This window comes from Eschrichtius robustus, chromosome 6 (assembly GCF_028021215.1).
Source record: "Eschrichtius robustus isolate mEscRob2 chromosome 6, mEscRob2.pri, whole genome shotgun sequence".
Taxonomy (NCBI): Eukaryota; Metazoa; Chordata; class Mammalia; order Artiodactyla; family Eschrichtiidae; genus Eschrichtius; species Eschrichtius robustus.
The window spans coordinates 3,288,423-3,305,229 of NC_090829.1; the positions used below are offsets into that span (position 1 = coordinate 3,288,423).

At 40.3% G+C, this 16,807-nt stretch overlaps 1 protein-coding gene across 15 annotated transcripts in view; it reads left to right on the top strand.

The window, feature by feature from the left end:
- Positions 1-16,807, top strand: part of THRB (thyroid hormone receptor beta) — a 387,344-nt gene that overhangs the window by 60,092 nt on the left and 310,445 nt on the right. For 10 of the 15 annotated variants that reach the window (XM_068545826.1, XM_068545838.1, XM_068545836.1 and 7 more), the window contains exon 2: positions 7,406-7,470. The exons of 3 other annotated variants lie outside the window; for them this stretch is intronic. Coding sequence is in view for 2 of the 12 variants with exons in the window: in XM_068545824.1 (XP_068401925.1) it covers positions 7,406-7,470 (65 nt within the window). In the remaining 10 variants the exon portion in view is untranslated. Of the gene's footprint in view, positions 1-1,678; positions 1,798-7,405; positions 7,471-16,807 lie in introns of all 15 variants that reach the window. 2 more of the 15 variants (XM_068545825.1, XM_068545827.1) reach the window with 1 other exon arrangement.

Consider the following 16,807-nt stretch of genomic DNA (forward strand, 5'->3'; position numbering starts at 1 on the left):
TGTATTTCCTTTCCGGCTTTGGCCATGTAGACAGCCGGGCCTTGCATAAAGCCAGAGAAAGAACATAGATCTTTTACCCCTTTTTATGCTTAATGGAGAAAAAGGGCCTGGTCCATATATACATATGATTGAGGTAGGGACTGAATCATTTCTTTAGAATTAACCCTTTGCAGTTAGATTTAAGGGTGTTCATTTTCCAGTGGATTTTACTACACCAGCCAGATGTGAGAATTGGAAATTTTCGATATGGATCTGTTTTTAGTATTGATTAACTGATTGTTTGATCATAATGTGAGCAGGTCCATGTTATTATAATTATACTTACAGTGCCCAGAGCAGCTCAAAGAAGCTGGATAGAGACTGCACTTGATCTTCCAGGCTGCCCATCCTGCGAATAACGGATACTCCAAGCTTGGAATGGCAACCTCAGAGAATCAGTGCTCCAGGGTGGTGTCAGGTGCCTGGGCTGTGGAATGCTTTCCCGATAACTTGTATTCTTCTTATTTCTGACAGCCAGGCTCAGGGTGAAACTAAAAAAATACTAATTGCTCTCATTAATCTTCTAACTTACACAAGCAGATATATTTTTAAAAACTCAGCAAAATAGAGATGAAGATATATATTTTTAAGGAACCTGACCCGCGAGTTCTGACTCTGCCTTTCTTAGTCCAGCGATGGGTCCAGCCCGTGTTATTGATGCCACGTGTTCAGAAAGGTCGCCCTCCTGACCTGAAGGCCTGAGTGAAGCACCTCCAGGGGTGCCTGGCCTCCTCACCACCCCACACCCCCAGGCCCACGGCGCTGGCCCTTCCTCTCTGTCACCCAGTCTCCTGCCATTCTTCTTCTGCTGCTCTTTCTTCCCTTAGAAAAGCAGCAGCTCTTTTGATGTCCTTTGCATCTTCCTTATGATGAGAAAAGCACTGTCCCCCGTACTAAAACTCCCAGATACTAACATCGCCATTCCAGTATCATTCCTTTCTCTTCCTTTTCATCAGGCAGGGATTCGGTTGTTTCCTGACTCACGTTGGGATCAATCCAGTCCCCTTCTCAGTACATCAGGGTCATTTTTATTCTCTCCCCAGCCCTTGCTCTTAAGGGCATATTTTAATGATTATCGTGTGTATAAGCATTTATGTGGTTCTTTGATTTCTCTAGTCACTTAAGCTGTAATTAAATGAACTTATTTACAAAACAGAAATAGACTCACAGACATAGAAAAAACCTACGGTTACCAAAAGGGAAGGGGCGGAGGGATAAATTAGGACTTTGGCATTAACATATACACACTACTATGTATAGAACAAACAACAAAGACCTACTGTATAGCATAGGGAATTATATGCAATATCTTGTAATAACCTATAAGGGAAAGGGATCTGAAACAGAATATATATATATATTTATATAGTTAACTTATATGTATATAAAACTGAATCACTTTGCTGTACACCTGAAACTAACACAACATTGGTGAACCCACTGTACTTCAATTAAAAGTTTTTTCCTATTCTTATGAAAGACAATTAACTAGACGGAGGCCTAGCCGTCTACTCTTGCTAAGCAGCTTGGGCAGGCTGAGGCGGCGGCCCGCGGAGCAGCTGCGCGCGTGCGCACGGCTGCCCGCTTTGGTTTCATTGCTGGGCCCACGTGCTCGCTGTTTCCCATCTTGCTTTTTCAGTACGCTGGGGACGGATTCGATCTTCCGTGGTTGAGTGGTTGTGGCTGGAGGCGGGCTCTGCTCCTGGCATCCTGAGACTATGGGAAACCTTCGTCCCCGCGGCTCCTCGAGCGAACGTGGTGAGCTCGGATCTTGCGCGAGGCTCCTGCTAAGCGTAGCGAGTTACCGAGTTAGGGCCAGACGCGGCCTCCCCTCCTGCGCAGGCGCGGAGGTCTCGCTGGCTTTCGGTGGGGCGCTGGGCGACCCAGTCCGTCCTTGGCGTTTGTGGACTCCTCGTGCCCTTGCCGCACCGACCAGCGCCCTGCCCTGCTCACTGCTCTACATTTGCTCTCTCTGTGACCCTCCGTGTCCCTCTGCCCACACATTTCCTGTCTCCTTTGCCTCGCTTGGCCTAAGTGGCTCTACTCTCTAGTGTTCTGAGTTTTTCTTCACGTCCCATCCATCCAGTGTCTTAAGTTTAGCGCCTGTGGTTTAAACTTTGCTCTCTCACTCTCCCCTCCCCACCTCCCCCTTGTTTCCGATGACTGGCCAGTGATGTCGCCCTGCACCTATGAGCCAAGCTGGAAACCTCCAGGCCATTACGGACTTCTCCCCAACATCCAGGTGTTTCCAGTGAAGGTTGCTCCCATCCAGCGCTTTCCCTGCATCCCCAGGCCAGAGCCCCTATCCCAGGCCTAGGCTACCCCAGCATCCTGGATCCCTCTACCCGATTTTTATTTTTTATTTTCCAAAAAGGCAACCTGAACACGCCCTGTCCCATATGATAAGTGAACTCTACACGATAAAATTCAGAAACCCAGGAGGGACCTAAGCCCCCTCTCCTGTTACTGTCTGTCCCTCCCCTCTATATGCCAGACACACGAACTTCTTACTATTTTTAGAGGAGGCTTTTCTGCCTTTGCACTATCATTGTTTTTCTCTCCCCAAAATGTCCTCCTCATTTTCTCTAGCTAAGATCTATTCTTCTTTCACAATGATTTTATGAAGTTTTCTGGATTTCCTCAGGTTGAAGTAATTGTTCTTCTGTGGGGCGGCTGAATATGGTCCATGTCTCTATCAAGACATCTAACCCAACACTGAGTTTAAAAAAAAAAAAAAGAATTCTTTGCATTTGCAGAATAATTTATAGATGGCAAAGCTTTCTCACAGACTTTCTCTCCATGGTGAGTTGGAAAAAGCAGAGATAGGAAAGAGAGGCTGTGTTCCACGGCACTTTGGTGCCTGTTCTATTTTGGTCATTTTTGATGCACATGTCCTGTTATCTACACCTTTAGCAACAAGGAAAGTGTGTCAAACGTCCTGCCACTTCGGAGGATAAGAGCCTGGGCAGAGCACTTGGTGAGAATGGCCAGCCAGCTCTGTTCTTGAAAGTGATAGCCTTGAATTAAAGACAGAAGGACCCAGGGGAAATCTATATGGACTCTTAGAGCCAGGCTTTTTTGCTAAGAACCTTCTTTGTAAAACACTGAATACCTTTTTAAGGATAAATTTAAGCTAGGAACTGCTCCACCTCTTTTCATCTTTTTTGTTTGTTTGTTTGTTTGTTTGTTTGTTTTAATCATGGAATTAGGTCTGCCTGGTTAATCAGTGCCCAGAGCAAAGGTAACCTAGGGGCAGTTGGCACTAGATAATTCAGCCACTGGCTAGAGGTTCAACCAGAAGAGAGTGAGAGAGGGTGGACTCAGAAAGCATTTATTGAGCTACCTAAAAGAGCATATAATCATTGGACTTTAGAGCTTGAAAGGATCTAGTCTCTACTTATGGCTGAGGAATGACCTGGAGAAGACAAGCACCTGTCAGGACCCGCACCATTAATGGCTGTGAACGCCTGACTCCGGTCCAGAACCCTTTCCCAGCCTCATCAATAGACACAAGGGTATAAAGATGCCTTGTGAGGGCAGATAACTAAGGGCACACTAATGCAGTTGATTGTGAGACTGAACCTTCATTGGGGGGTAAGTTAGGTGGATGATAACAGTAATAGAAGCCAAGAACTTCTTTTTAAATTAATTTTTATTGGCGTATAATTGCTTTACAATGTTGTGTTACTTTCTGCTGTACGGCAAAGTGAATCAGCCATACGTATATATACATCTTTTTTAGATTTCTTTCCCATTTAGGTCACCACAGAGCACTGAGTAGGGTTCCCTGTGGGGTACAGTAGGTTCTCATTAGTTATCTATTTTATACATAGTAGTGTATCTATGTCAATCCCAATCTCCCAATTCATCCCGCCACCCGCTTCCCCCTTTGAGAAGCCAAGAACTTTTTACTGGGTTATCTCACTGGATCCTCACTAAAACCCTGTGAGAGGATGTATTCATTTCCTATTGTTGCAGTAGCAAGTTACCGCAAGTTAGTGACTTGAAGCGACACAGATGTATCAGTATGATCTTAGAGTTTGGAGGTCAGAAGTCTGAAATGAGTTCCACGGGACTGAAGTCAAGGGGTCTGCACACCTGCTTCCTTCTGTAGGCTCTGCGGGGAGCATCCATTTCCTGGGCTGTTATAGCTTCTAGTGGCCACCTCTTTTCCTTGGCTTACGGCCCCTTCCGCCGTCTTCAAAGGACATTATTCCAGTCTCTGCTTCCATCATCACCTCATCTTCTCCTCTGCCTCTGCTTGCCCCTGAATCCCTCTTCTAAGAACCTTTGTGATTATACTGGGCCTATCAACTAATCCAGGATGATCTCCTCATCATGAAATCCTTCACCTAATCCCATTTACAAAAATAGGGTACCATAATCACAGGTCTCAGGGACTAGAATGTGGACATATTGGGGGGGGGCATTGTGCAGAGAGGTACTATTCTACAGCTGAGGAAACCGAGGCTCAAAGAGATTAAGTAACTTCCATAGAGTTAGATGGTTACTAAGGACCACAGTCATTCATTCTTTACCGCTATCTCTGGAACTGAATTACAAGGAGGAAAAAATAAATGATATAACTAAGCTCAAGGTACATATGACCTAGTATTATTAGATTTTTAGACCAAAAATATACTAAGCCTGTGGTCTGCATTATAAAATATAATCCATTATAAGGAAAAAGGTTCTAAGCTTTGTTTTCCTTTTAAAGGATAACATTCTGTAACAGCTCTAGGTAATTCTTGAACTATAATAGGCCATCCTCCAGTTACTCATCCTGCTAGCTGCTGTGAGCTGGTATTTTAATTTTCAAAGCTTCAGTCAGCTTCAATATATTTCTACTTCTACCCATTAGTAGTGGCCACTCTGTATGCAGAATAAAGCTAAAAATGTTTAAACTTGACAGCATTTCTTTTTCAGTTTTGAGGTCATCTACCTCATTTTTCCGAATCTCTCTCTTCTCACAGTTGAGTGGCTCAAGTTCAAATCTAGTTAGCCATTCATCTGAAATGGATTTTCGACATCCTCCTGTCTACATTAGCTTCCCCTAGAAACTCCCCAGTTTGTCAAATACTTCTCACAAAATATGGTTCCTAGGATTGAAGGTGATATGCAGCCGTAGTTTAATCACACTGAGTACAGTTGAGATGTTCTTTTCCCTTAATTGGAAAGTGTACTTCTGTAATATTGCTTTATTGACATAGAATAAATGGAAAGTTGGACAGACCAGCCCATTTCCAGAAAGACAGAAAGAAACCATTTTAAGCTGTAGCTTGACTGATAACCCACTTGATATCCAGAGAAAGAAGCAAAACCTTCCTTTTACACCTTGATCACTTGTAACTTCTACGTGGTCAGCTTTGATGGGGTTAAGAAGGCCTGCTTTCCTTGTGTGTGTGTGTGTGTGTGTGTGTCCTTTCCTTAATTTATTTTAGTTATAAATATTTACATCTTATTATACACACACACACACACACGCACACACATAGGCTATGAAACTTAATAATGAAATACATCTCCCATGAAATTATTGCCCAATTTAGGAAGTAGGACATTGCAATATAGTTGATATTGAATATATACAATGTTCCTTGTTCATCCTATCCCCTATCTCCCTCCACTGAGATATACTGTTATAAATTTTATGTTTATCATAAGGAATTTTTAAAAGTTTTATTATGTGGGTATATCTCCGTAAATAATAAATATTTTAAAATTTTGCTTGTCTGTGGGCTTTATAAAAATAGTAGCATGCCATATATAATTTCCCGTAACTTGCTTTTTCATTCACAATTGTATTTCTAAGCTCTGTCTGTTATGTAAGGCTAGAATTTGCTCATTTACCCTTGCTGTGTAATATTCTGTTGTGTGAGCATATCACTTTATTTGTTTTTCTATGGATGGACTCTTGGGTTATTTCCTGTTTAAGGAGTTTATTTCCAGTGATTTGCTATTACAAACAATGCTGCTGTGAATTTTCTTGAACAGGCCTCTTGGTGCACGTGAGTAAGGGTTTCTCTAGGAATAGAATTGCTGGGTCAGAAGGTAAACGCATTCTTTACTAATTCAAAATTATTTTTTAAAGAAGTTGAACCCATTGACACTCCCTCCAGCACTGTGGTGGAGTTCTTGTTGCTGCACATCCTTGATAACATTTGGTAATGTCAGGCTCTTAAATTTAACCCATCTAAAATGTATTTTACTGTGGTCGGAAAAAGCATTGCCTTGATTTCTAATGAGGTTGAATTTCTTTTCATACTTATTTACCATCGATGTTTCCATTTTTGTGAAATGCTGTTCGTATCAACCACCTATTTCTTAGTTCATAGGTGTGTGTGTGTGTGTGTGTGTGTGTGTGTGTGTGTGTACTGTGGTCAGATTTATCAATCTCTTCTTTTATGCCTAGTAATTTTTGAATTTTGCTTAAGAAATCCTTCCATCCCTATTTTATATTTTTTCTAAATGTTTAAAAATTTTACCTTTATATTTAAGTCTACAATGCATCTGGAGTGGATTTTTCTGTTCTATTGCATGAGATAGGGATACAATTTCATTTTTCTCATATGAAAAACAGTTATACTAGCATAATTTCCCGCCTTGGTCTTCAATGCCAAGGCTTTCATAAATTAAAATTTTGATTATGTGAGACTGCTTTTGGGCTTTCTATTCTATTTCGTTGGACCATCTGTTTCTGTGTGAACACCTCAGGTTTGCTTTCCTTTTCCTCTTTCGTTTTCCATTCTTCTGCCCTCCTCTAAGGATCCTCGGTCTTTCATTCCATAATTCACTTATATCCAAGGTCAGCCAGTTTATTAGGCGCATCCTGATAGATTCCATAGTGTATCAATAGCAGAACAAACAGGGCTATCTCTTGCTCATGGTGATATCCTCTCATAGCACATGCCAGTATGTTATAAAGTCCCCATCGCCACCAGGGTGACCATGGCAAACAGGAGTGAAGGGGGCAAAGAATATGTTCTGTCAGTCTTTCTCTAAGATTTCACGACAATTTCTTTTTCATATGTGCCACCATATCACTCTGTTGACTCAGTTTTTTTCTTCTAAACAGCTGTCATCCAGGTCTCCCCCAACTCTGCACCCTGTACTTCCTAATTATGTTTTATAATAAATGCAATACTTTATATTTTCCTCTCTAAATTTTATCTAATTCATTTTATCAGATCATTTTATATACATGATTATATTATTTCAACTATTCACAACCATTCAGTGATGATAATCCTCTCTATCTGCATCCACATCAATACAGTTTTTGACAGGAGAAAGCTCAATAGCTCAATTGACGTTGATTAATTAATTCTCAACTGTTCAACTCATCTATTCATTCTTTGTCATTCAGGTCACATCCTACTATCTTACCCCGGGATACCTTACAAGACTTTGTCAAGCATCTTGCTGAAATAGGTATGTGATGCCACTGGTATACCTTGATGTAAATGCACATAAAATATAATTTAACATATTTGTTTTATCATATTGTCAAATAGCACATATCATATATCATGTTATTTGTTTATGTCTCCTCCCCAACCCATTGCTACTCTTTATTGATGACCTCATTTCACTTTCTTTCAATAATATTCATAAACCATGTATTTAAGTATAACTTCTAGAATTACAGGTGTTACGGGTGTGATATTGTTTCCCACACCCACTTTTCTCCCCTCACTGCCCTCAGGTCCCGCTTTTGATAATCAAGACAAAATTTACTTTTCTCATCTACAACAACGAGAAAAACTTTTTGTTGGTTGCTTGTTTCTCTCCATTACTTCTGAAGATCTAATGCATCTGAGCCTAGAGACGTAAACACAATTGGGTACTCACTTCCCATCTTCTCATTTTTTCAGTCTACTACTAAAATTAACCATTTCAGGTCTCTTCTTTACAGTTTGAGGGTCATTCTTCCTGATAAAAATGACAGAAGCCACAGGGAGAAGGACCGTTTTCCTTCCTCTTTGTCATATGCTAACATTGCACCATCTGGCTCAAGCCGGGGGTCTAGCTCTTCCTGTTCTTCTTGCCCTGAACATAACCAAAGGGCATTTTTACTTACTCAGCATTTTCTGTGCAAGCTTCAGCTCATCCTTGACTCCAGCTTTATTGATTTTATTCTGACACGTGACCATGCTGCTGACATCCAAATTGTGCTAGGGAAGGTGAAAGAAAGCTTGTCAAGACTTAGTGAAGCTGAACCTTAAACAAACACCAATCTTGCTGGTTACACTGGTAATTAATCCTGCTGAGAGCATATTCCCAAAAGAGGATTGGAGGCTAAGAGATGGGTTTGATCACATGAGATAGAGACACCCATCAGCTCTATGCCTGATGCTGCTACCATATGGCGAAGGACATTCTTTACAGTATCTGAAGGATGTCTCTGAAATAACATCTGTGCCTAAGAATAGCAATACTGTCCATTGTGTTGATTTTCAGTAGCCAATGCCAGACACATAGTAGTACTCAATAGAAATTTGTTTATTGACAAAAATGAGAACAATAAATATTGGAGGAGAGGAAAAAGGATTATTTCCTTCAAGTCACATGAGGGACTAAAGTTGAGAATATGGATTTAATTGTTTATACTGTCTTTGGACTGATTTGACATTTTTCACTTTAAGATTCTGGCCACTTTGATCCACAGGGAAACATTAGTGGTGAAAATATAGAATCTGCTTCTTGGAAAATGCATTGCTTAGACAGATTAAAGACACATAAGCTAGAGAAAGTATGCAAATCTTCCTTGCTTGAATGGAAGGGAAAGGAAGCAATGGAAGGAATTAGTGGAAATTTTCAAATCTTAGTCTCTTTCTGATATTTTTGATACAAGCCGCTGGGAGTGAGTCAAGAAGGAAGAAGACTAACAAAGTCTTCTTGGCTAGAGATATTCTAATACTAATGATGCAAGGTCAAAACATCCGCCAAAAAACAACTAATATTTTCTCTTGAATATTAGTAATTAAAACTGTTTTAATACTCTCAGTTATTCTCGGTTAAGTTTGCAGAAAAATGTGTATATGTGTGTGCGTGTATAGGTGAAGAGAGAGAAAGAAAGAAAGAATCATTTTTCTTTTCCTAGGGTTCAATAGTTTAATATACAGTGTAGTCCAGGGCTTTGCAGAAATGAGCTTGTTTAACAACTCCTGGTACTGCGTGTAGTAATCTCTAAGTTTGCTCAAGTCCTTTTGGAAATAGGCATGGCGGAAATGATAGATTGCTAATCAATTCCCTGTGTATTTGTATTGATTCTATATCTCACTATTCACACTTGCTTAAACATTCATTCAAATCGAGACCCTTTTTTGGTTAAAAAAAAAAAGTACGCAATGATGTGAACTGTCTTAACTGGTGACTAGCTGGATGGGAGAGGTTTTCCTCAGCCACAGATCCAACTTCAGTTCAGGGTTTGCTATTTTTAATCACAGAACTTTGAAACTTAATTCAGTTAAAGAGGGAGGAAGTTGTCAGGGGAGGGTAGCTAAAAGTTCATGCTAAATTTACTTAGAACCAGATTGTGTTCATTAATATTTATACGTCTCTGGTTGGGAAGGGCGATTACGCTCCTTTAAAAACACTGGGTATTCATTATCCGCGTATCGCGTGGCCTTCTGATCAGGGAAGGTGGGTTTTTCATTGTGCGATCAGTGGAGATACAGATGGAAACCATCTGGTGCCTCATCCCTTGTCTGTCAAAGCCTCGTCTTGTCTCTCACATGTCAACGATGAATGGAAGGATTTCAATCTCGAGCTGAACAATGCAGCTCGAATCCCTCAGCTAGCCAAGGGGTTCTTGGCAAGCGTTGATGGGCTTAATATTTTAAAGAAACCAGCAATCATTTTAATTCATTAGTTGAGGCCTGTTGTTCTAGGCAGTGTTTTTGATTTGTATTTTGGGCATTGGCTTTGTTTTTGACTCACCAGCGTATTCCATATGGACATATTTTCTTTTACACAGTGTAACTCGTGGGGACAAAAGTGGGAGTTTTATCAGATAAAATGACCAAAATGCTGAGAGTTCTTTTAATCATCTTCTGTATTGATTATGATTCATATTAAGAGTTACCAAAATTTTCCTTGTTAGCTAAGAGCATAAATCAGAGAACACAGAATTTAATTAACCTAACTATAGACAATACACCTAAAAATCCATGCATTTCCTATCTCAATTCCTTTGAGATAGGAAACTTGGTGCAGAGCTGTCTTAGAGCACCTTGGGTCCACACTCTAGTGGCTGTCTGTCTGTCTGTGAAGATGACTTCCGAGATGGAAGCAAAGTAACCAACCCACGTGGTTAGCTTTGACAGTCATACTCTAGCTAGTAAAGAACAGGTTGGTTTTCCTGCATTCCACATTGAGAAGGAAGAGGTGAATCACCAAAAAGCAAGTTGATGTCAGAGCCTTATTCAGAAACTCATTTCCAGGGTACATCCTGGGGTTGGTAGAGATTCAGCCCAACTCTTTACACCTGCCAAGACTGTGGTGGCCTTTACAGCAGTTATAAGCCCACCACTGACATGAGTGTGGAGAGTGGACATATGTATACATATAACTGATTCACTTTGCGGTACAGCAGAAACTAACACAACATTGTAAAGCAACTATACTCCAATTTAAAAAAAAATTCATAAGCTTGAAAAAAAAAGATTGTGCATTTCACTATATGTAAATTTTACCTTAAAAAGTAAATAAACAGTTCATAATATGCAAAAAAGAAAAAAGAGAGAACACGTATCAGGCAAATTCTTTTATTTATTGTAATGATTGTTGTGTTGATACATAGTGCTTATTACCTGCCAGGTACTGTTCTACAATGCTATGTAGACTTTCATTCATTTAATCCTTGCAACCACTCCAATAGGTAAATTCTATTATTACCCTCATTTTACAGATGAGGAAACTTAAGCCCAAAGAGATTAAGAACTTGCCCAAACTCCATAGCTTTTAAATGGCAGCATAGGGATTCAAATCCAGATAGCCAGTCTCCAAAATCTGTGTGCATATCCTGCAAACTGTCTCTCACAGTCACCATCGGAGGTAGAGGTCGTTCTTGTTATTTCTGTTTCAAAGATGAGGAAACTAAAGCACGTCCTTAGCCTAGGACGTATAACTCGTAGCTGTGGAGCCAGGACTCAGACTTTCTGAATCCCATTCTCTTTATACAATGGAAAATTCAGAACAATCACTATGAGGCACCACAAGGAACTCAATCATTAGAGAAGTACTGTATCTGTTCAGGGTAGTACAGTCCTAGGAAAAGGAAGTATACTGATTCTTTACAGATTTACAATAATGTAATTCAACCGAATGATTATAGTTTATTTTCGATGAACATGGAATTGAAATTAACTCATTCTGATGCTACTCAATTGAGTGTTTCCTCTATTTTTCTTGCCTCCAAATGTTGGTGAACGCAATCCTTAGTACGGAAAAAGCTTTTTCAATTCAATAGGAAGAAAACTGAATAGTCACATTTTTTAAAGAATGGACAAAGAATGAAAATAAATACAAGTGGGCTATAAATTTTTTTAAATGACAAAAAGATTTAACCTCATTAAAGAGTAGTAGGAACTCATCCTGGTACTAAAGTGGCCCAGATTAAATAAAGTGGTGATATATAGCATCACCCTATGGTGCAAGGGAATTGGCTAAGGATGCTTTTGTTTAAAGGACAAATTTTCAATGTGTATCAATAGCCTTAAAGGGTATACACACTTTGATCTATGAATACTGCTTCTAGGGACTGATGCCAAGAATGGCATCATGAATGTGAACAAAGACTTTTGTTAGGACTTCCCTGGTGGCGCAGTGGTTAAGAATCCGCCTGCCAATGCAGGGGACACAGGTTTGAGCCCTGGTCCGGGAAGATCCCACATGCCGCAGAGCAAATAAGCCCATGCGCCACAACTACTGAGCCTACGCTCTAGAGCCCACGAGCCACAACTACTGAGCCTGGTTGCCACAACTACTGAAGCCTGTGCGCCTAGAGCCCGTGCTCCGCAACAAGAGAAGCCCCCGCTCCCCACAGCTAGAGAAAGCCTGCGCAGCAACAAAGACACAGCGCAGCCAAAAAAAAAAGAAAAACGACTTTTTTAATAATCGAAGAAAACATTATTTATAAAAGCAAAAATATGAAACAACTGCTAAAGTTTTGATAAAATATATTTAGCACATTCCTGTGATGGAATAAAGGCAACTTTAAAAATATGATATCTAAAAATATTTAGTAATACAGTAGGATGTAAAAGATGTAAGTGAAAAAGCAGGTTAAGAAGGTTATAAAACAATGTGTACAATACAATCATTTTTTTATGAAAAGCAAATTGATATCAAAATGTTAATAATGTTCTTTCAAAGTAGCAGTGGAGTTATTTTTATTCTTTATGCTTTTCCTTTCTGTTACAACAAAAAGTGAATTAAAAATCAGAAATAAAATAATACCTTTTAACTTTAAAAAAATTTTTCTACTAGATTTTTATAATCCTGTAAAAAATGCGATGTTAATGAATGTAAGAAGGGCTCTAGATTTATGGACATTTAATGAGGTATCGAGGCACAATGAAGGGACATGGAGTCAATTAGCCCTTTTAATTTGTATCACATAGCACAGCGGTTCTCATGAGGTCCACTTTCTGATTCAGGAGGTGTGGATGAGGGCCAGAAATGTTCATGTCCAAGAAGTACACCAGGGCCCAAACTGTTTCAACCATGTTCTCAATCACAGCTGGATGTCAGAATCCCTTAAAGAGCATTAAAAAACCCAGAACAATTAGGTCAAACCTCTGGGTCTTGGGCTGGAAGGACTCCAGGTGCTTCTAGCAGTTGGCCAGGGCTGAGAACCACTGCTGCCACCGCGCTTCCAAGCCACCATTTTCATCCTGTATTAACTTCAGAAATTGAAAAGCTGAAGCCCTCTGTCTGCAATGAACTGAACTATAAAGACTTTGAAGATCCTTAGTCACCAAGCAGGTAGTTTTAGTGGAGTGATTCTCCATCAACATACTTAATATATCCCTGGAAAGCACGTTTACAAAATTTCTCTATTTAAATATCTTGTCTTCTGCTGGATTGGAGTAGAGAATTTTCCTCTGAGAACTTTTGTTGTGAAGTAAATAAAGGTTTTCTTGGAGTAGGCCATATATACCTCGGTGTTCATTCTGTTCTCTTTTTTCTTCTTTTTAAAAATTTTTTATCTTATATTGGAGTATAGCTGATTTACAATGTGTTAGTTTCAGGTGTACAGCAGAGTGATTCAGTTATACATGTACATATATCCATTCTTTTTCAAATTCTTTTCCCATAGAGAATATTGAGTAGAGTTCCCTGTGCTGTATAGTAGGTCCTTGTTGATTATTCTATATATAGTAGTGTGTATCTGTTAATCTCAAACTCCTAATTTATCCCTCCCCCCCACCTTTCCCCTTGGGTAACCATACGTTTGGTTTTGGGGGGTTTTTTAGTTTGTTTTTTTTTTTATATAAGTGTTTATTTATTTATTTATTTGCCATACCACGCAGCATGCAATGCAGGATCCTAGTTCCCTGACCAGGGATGGAACCCGTGCCCCCTGCAGTGGAAATGCAGAGTCTTAACCACTGGACTGCCAGGGAAGTCCCTTAAGTTTGTGTTTTCATGTCTGTGATTCTTTTCTTTTACAATGAAATCAGATTCAATCAACAGATTGTCCTGAAAAGCACTGATGAACATAAAATTACCCAGAATCATGCTTGATACGCTACACTGGGTACAGTACACAGTTATATAGCACTAGGACATACCTCCTTGGAAACGGTAGGGCTAACCCAGTATTACATGTCAGCTTTACATACAAAGCAAGAGTCTGACACATGGATGAACACTGATACTTGGAAGTCAGCAATGGGTACTGAAGTGCATTGAATCGGTTCCAACCTCTGAATACACTGTGCTCCAAATGTGTCTTATAGGTTAATTCTTGAGAACACAGAATTTACTTGCCTGTGGAAATAATGGTTGTTAAGTCCCCTTTTTCAAAACTCAAAGCCGGGGCGACAGGAACCAGGCAAACTGGTAGCAGAGTAGGTTTTTCTCATCACCCTCCCTTTCTTTACCTCCTAAGCGTTCTCTCTTCTACTGCAGATGACCCCTCCCCAGCTGTGTCAGTCATTTATTGCTTTATAACAAACCACCCCACAACTCAGTGGCTTCAAATAAAAACGGTTTGCTATTTCTCACAATTCTGTGGGTCAGGACTTCAGGTAGGGTTGTCTGGGCAGTTTTCTTGCTCCATTTGGCATTGGCTGGGGATCACTCATTCAGCCTATTCAACTGTGGCCGGGCTGGGCTAGAATCTCCAAGAAGCTTTTACTCAACTGTGGGTGACCTGGTGTTTCTCCTGGGGCCTTGCCACACAGCTAGTTTGGATGTTCTTACAGTGCGGAGGTGTAAGGGGGCTCAGAACTCTCACATGGAAGCTGGCTTCCAAGAAGAAGAAGCAGAAGTTTCCAGTCCTCTTAAGTCTTGGACTAAGAAATCCCGGGACCCAGCATATCACTTCTTCCACGTTCTATTGGTCAAAGCAAGTTACAAGGCTGCCCCAAATGTAAAAGGGAGGAGAAGTGCATCCTACCTTCAATGGAGGAGTGGCGTGTGCTTATAGGGAAGGAAAACATTGGTGGCCATCTTTGGAGACGGTCTTCTGTACCATCCCTTCCCTGTTGGATTCTGGAGGAGGTTGGGATGTGAGGTCCTAACTCTTCAAAGTAAGACCCACCAATGTGGTCATGTCCCCAAAGCTCAGGGGCATCCAGAGATGCAAAAATTCCTCAGCAACAGCTAAAAGAATGGTGAATTCATGCCTATCCCTCTTTTAGCTCCTGTTTTATCATTAAAAAGTCAGGAATCTCAGTTTGCATCTGGGAAGGAAATGGAGGAAAGTGGTTTCAGCTGTACCCGAAACCCCAAATAACAGTGCGGTAAACAGAAGTTTATTTGTTTCTCCTGTGAAGTTCAGAGGCAGGCCCTGAAGTGCTGGCATAGTTTCTTTAAACCCACTACTCCACCCTCAAAACGAAATTGGAAAAATGGCAACTCTTCCATAACTACTGCACAGATCAAATCCATATCCTTAATTCAGAATATCCTAATTCCTCACTCGTGGGTCTTTGACTCTGGGCAGTTATCCATCCATGCCACCAAATTTCCTGAATGTCCACTTTTTATGGAAAAGATGCTAGCATAGCATACAGGCTTCGTGAACAATTACAGATAGACAGAATTTCAAGCCTTATAAAATTTTCCAAGCCCCCCCAAAAGCTACGGGGTTTCTCTTGATTTCTCAGGGTGTGAGTCACAAAATTTTTGCATCAGATTTGCCTACTGAGCATGTTTAACGTACAGATTACTGGGCCCCATCCAAGACTTTCTAAATCAAATTCTTTGGAGGATAAGACCCAGGAATCTGCATTTTCACAAGTGTCCTCAGTGATTTTGTGTGTGTGTGTGTGTGTGTGTGTGTGTGTGTGTGTGTTGAATTTAGAGAATCATTGCCATATAACATTGGGTAATTTTTTAAGACTTGCAGTATTTTCATTTAGCACATCATGATCTCACCTAAGAAGCCACTTTGCAAAAGGTGCTACAAAGAGGGTTATAAATACGTCGTTTAAGGAAATTCTTCAGTGTTCAGTGCGGGCGGGATCTAAATACATAAAACTTAAGGGCAAATAAAGCCTTTTAAAAAAAAGTTTCATAGTCGTATCTTAACCAAGTAACACTAGATATGGTCACAGAAAAATCCTTTTTTTCATCTGCATATCTTTGGTGTCTGTGTGTGTGTGTGTGTGTGTGTGTGTACACATAAATGTGCAAACCATGAAAAGGGAACAGGGTTGCAGGAGACTACAACAAAGATTGAAGGGTAGCATCTACCCTAAGAACAGCCAACTTCTGGGAGATAATTAGACAAGTTGGCACGGGCTCGAACAGGGAAGAAAAGGGAAAGAATAGGACAAACGTTTAATGACCTTGAGAACACGAACTCCCCCTCAGACAGTCACACGACGGCTGGACAGTATTGGCTTTGGACCAGGCAACCCAAGTGTGAATCTGCCTCAGTCACTTACCCAGTCCTGTGGTTATGCGTAAATTACTTAATCCCTCTAGATCCCCATTTCTTCATCTGTGAAACTGGATGATGAAAGAACCAACATGATCAGTGACACAAGTGCTGGGGAGAGTTAGCAAGGAAAACAGCAGGAGATGTTGGCATGAGATGGGCACTCAGTGGCACCCATGGGAGAGGGGCCAAAGCTAAAAAGACTCTCTCTTTTGAAATGTAGCTAATCAATATTGCTATTTTTAATTCATATTAAATATTGCATATTTAATTCAAGAGTGACCAAAACCAAGGCCACCCGTGCTTTTAGAGTTTCTAGCCGTAGAAGGATGGTGAGCCAAGAGTTAGAATATTTGTAGGTAGAAGAAAACTTCAAGAGGAGCTAATAACTGAAGACCATCATTTTGACTTTTTAGTTTCTAAGAAATAAATGACAGATCATTGGTGATATTGCTCTAGTTTTCTATACTAGCAAGTTATTTTTTGCTGGTTGCCATCAGAACATCTGAGGATGACACTAATTCACTCAAGAAATTATTCTAACTCAATGGGACATGACCTCAATTTCACCCAATTACATTTTAGATCCTAGAGGAGCCCTAGGAGATAATTTAGGCCTATTTTATAAATATTTATTGTTAAACCAGGAAG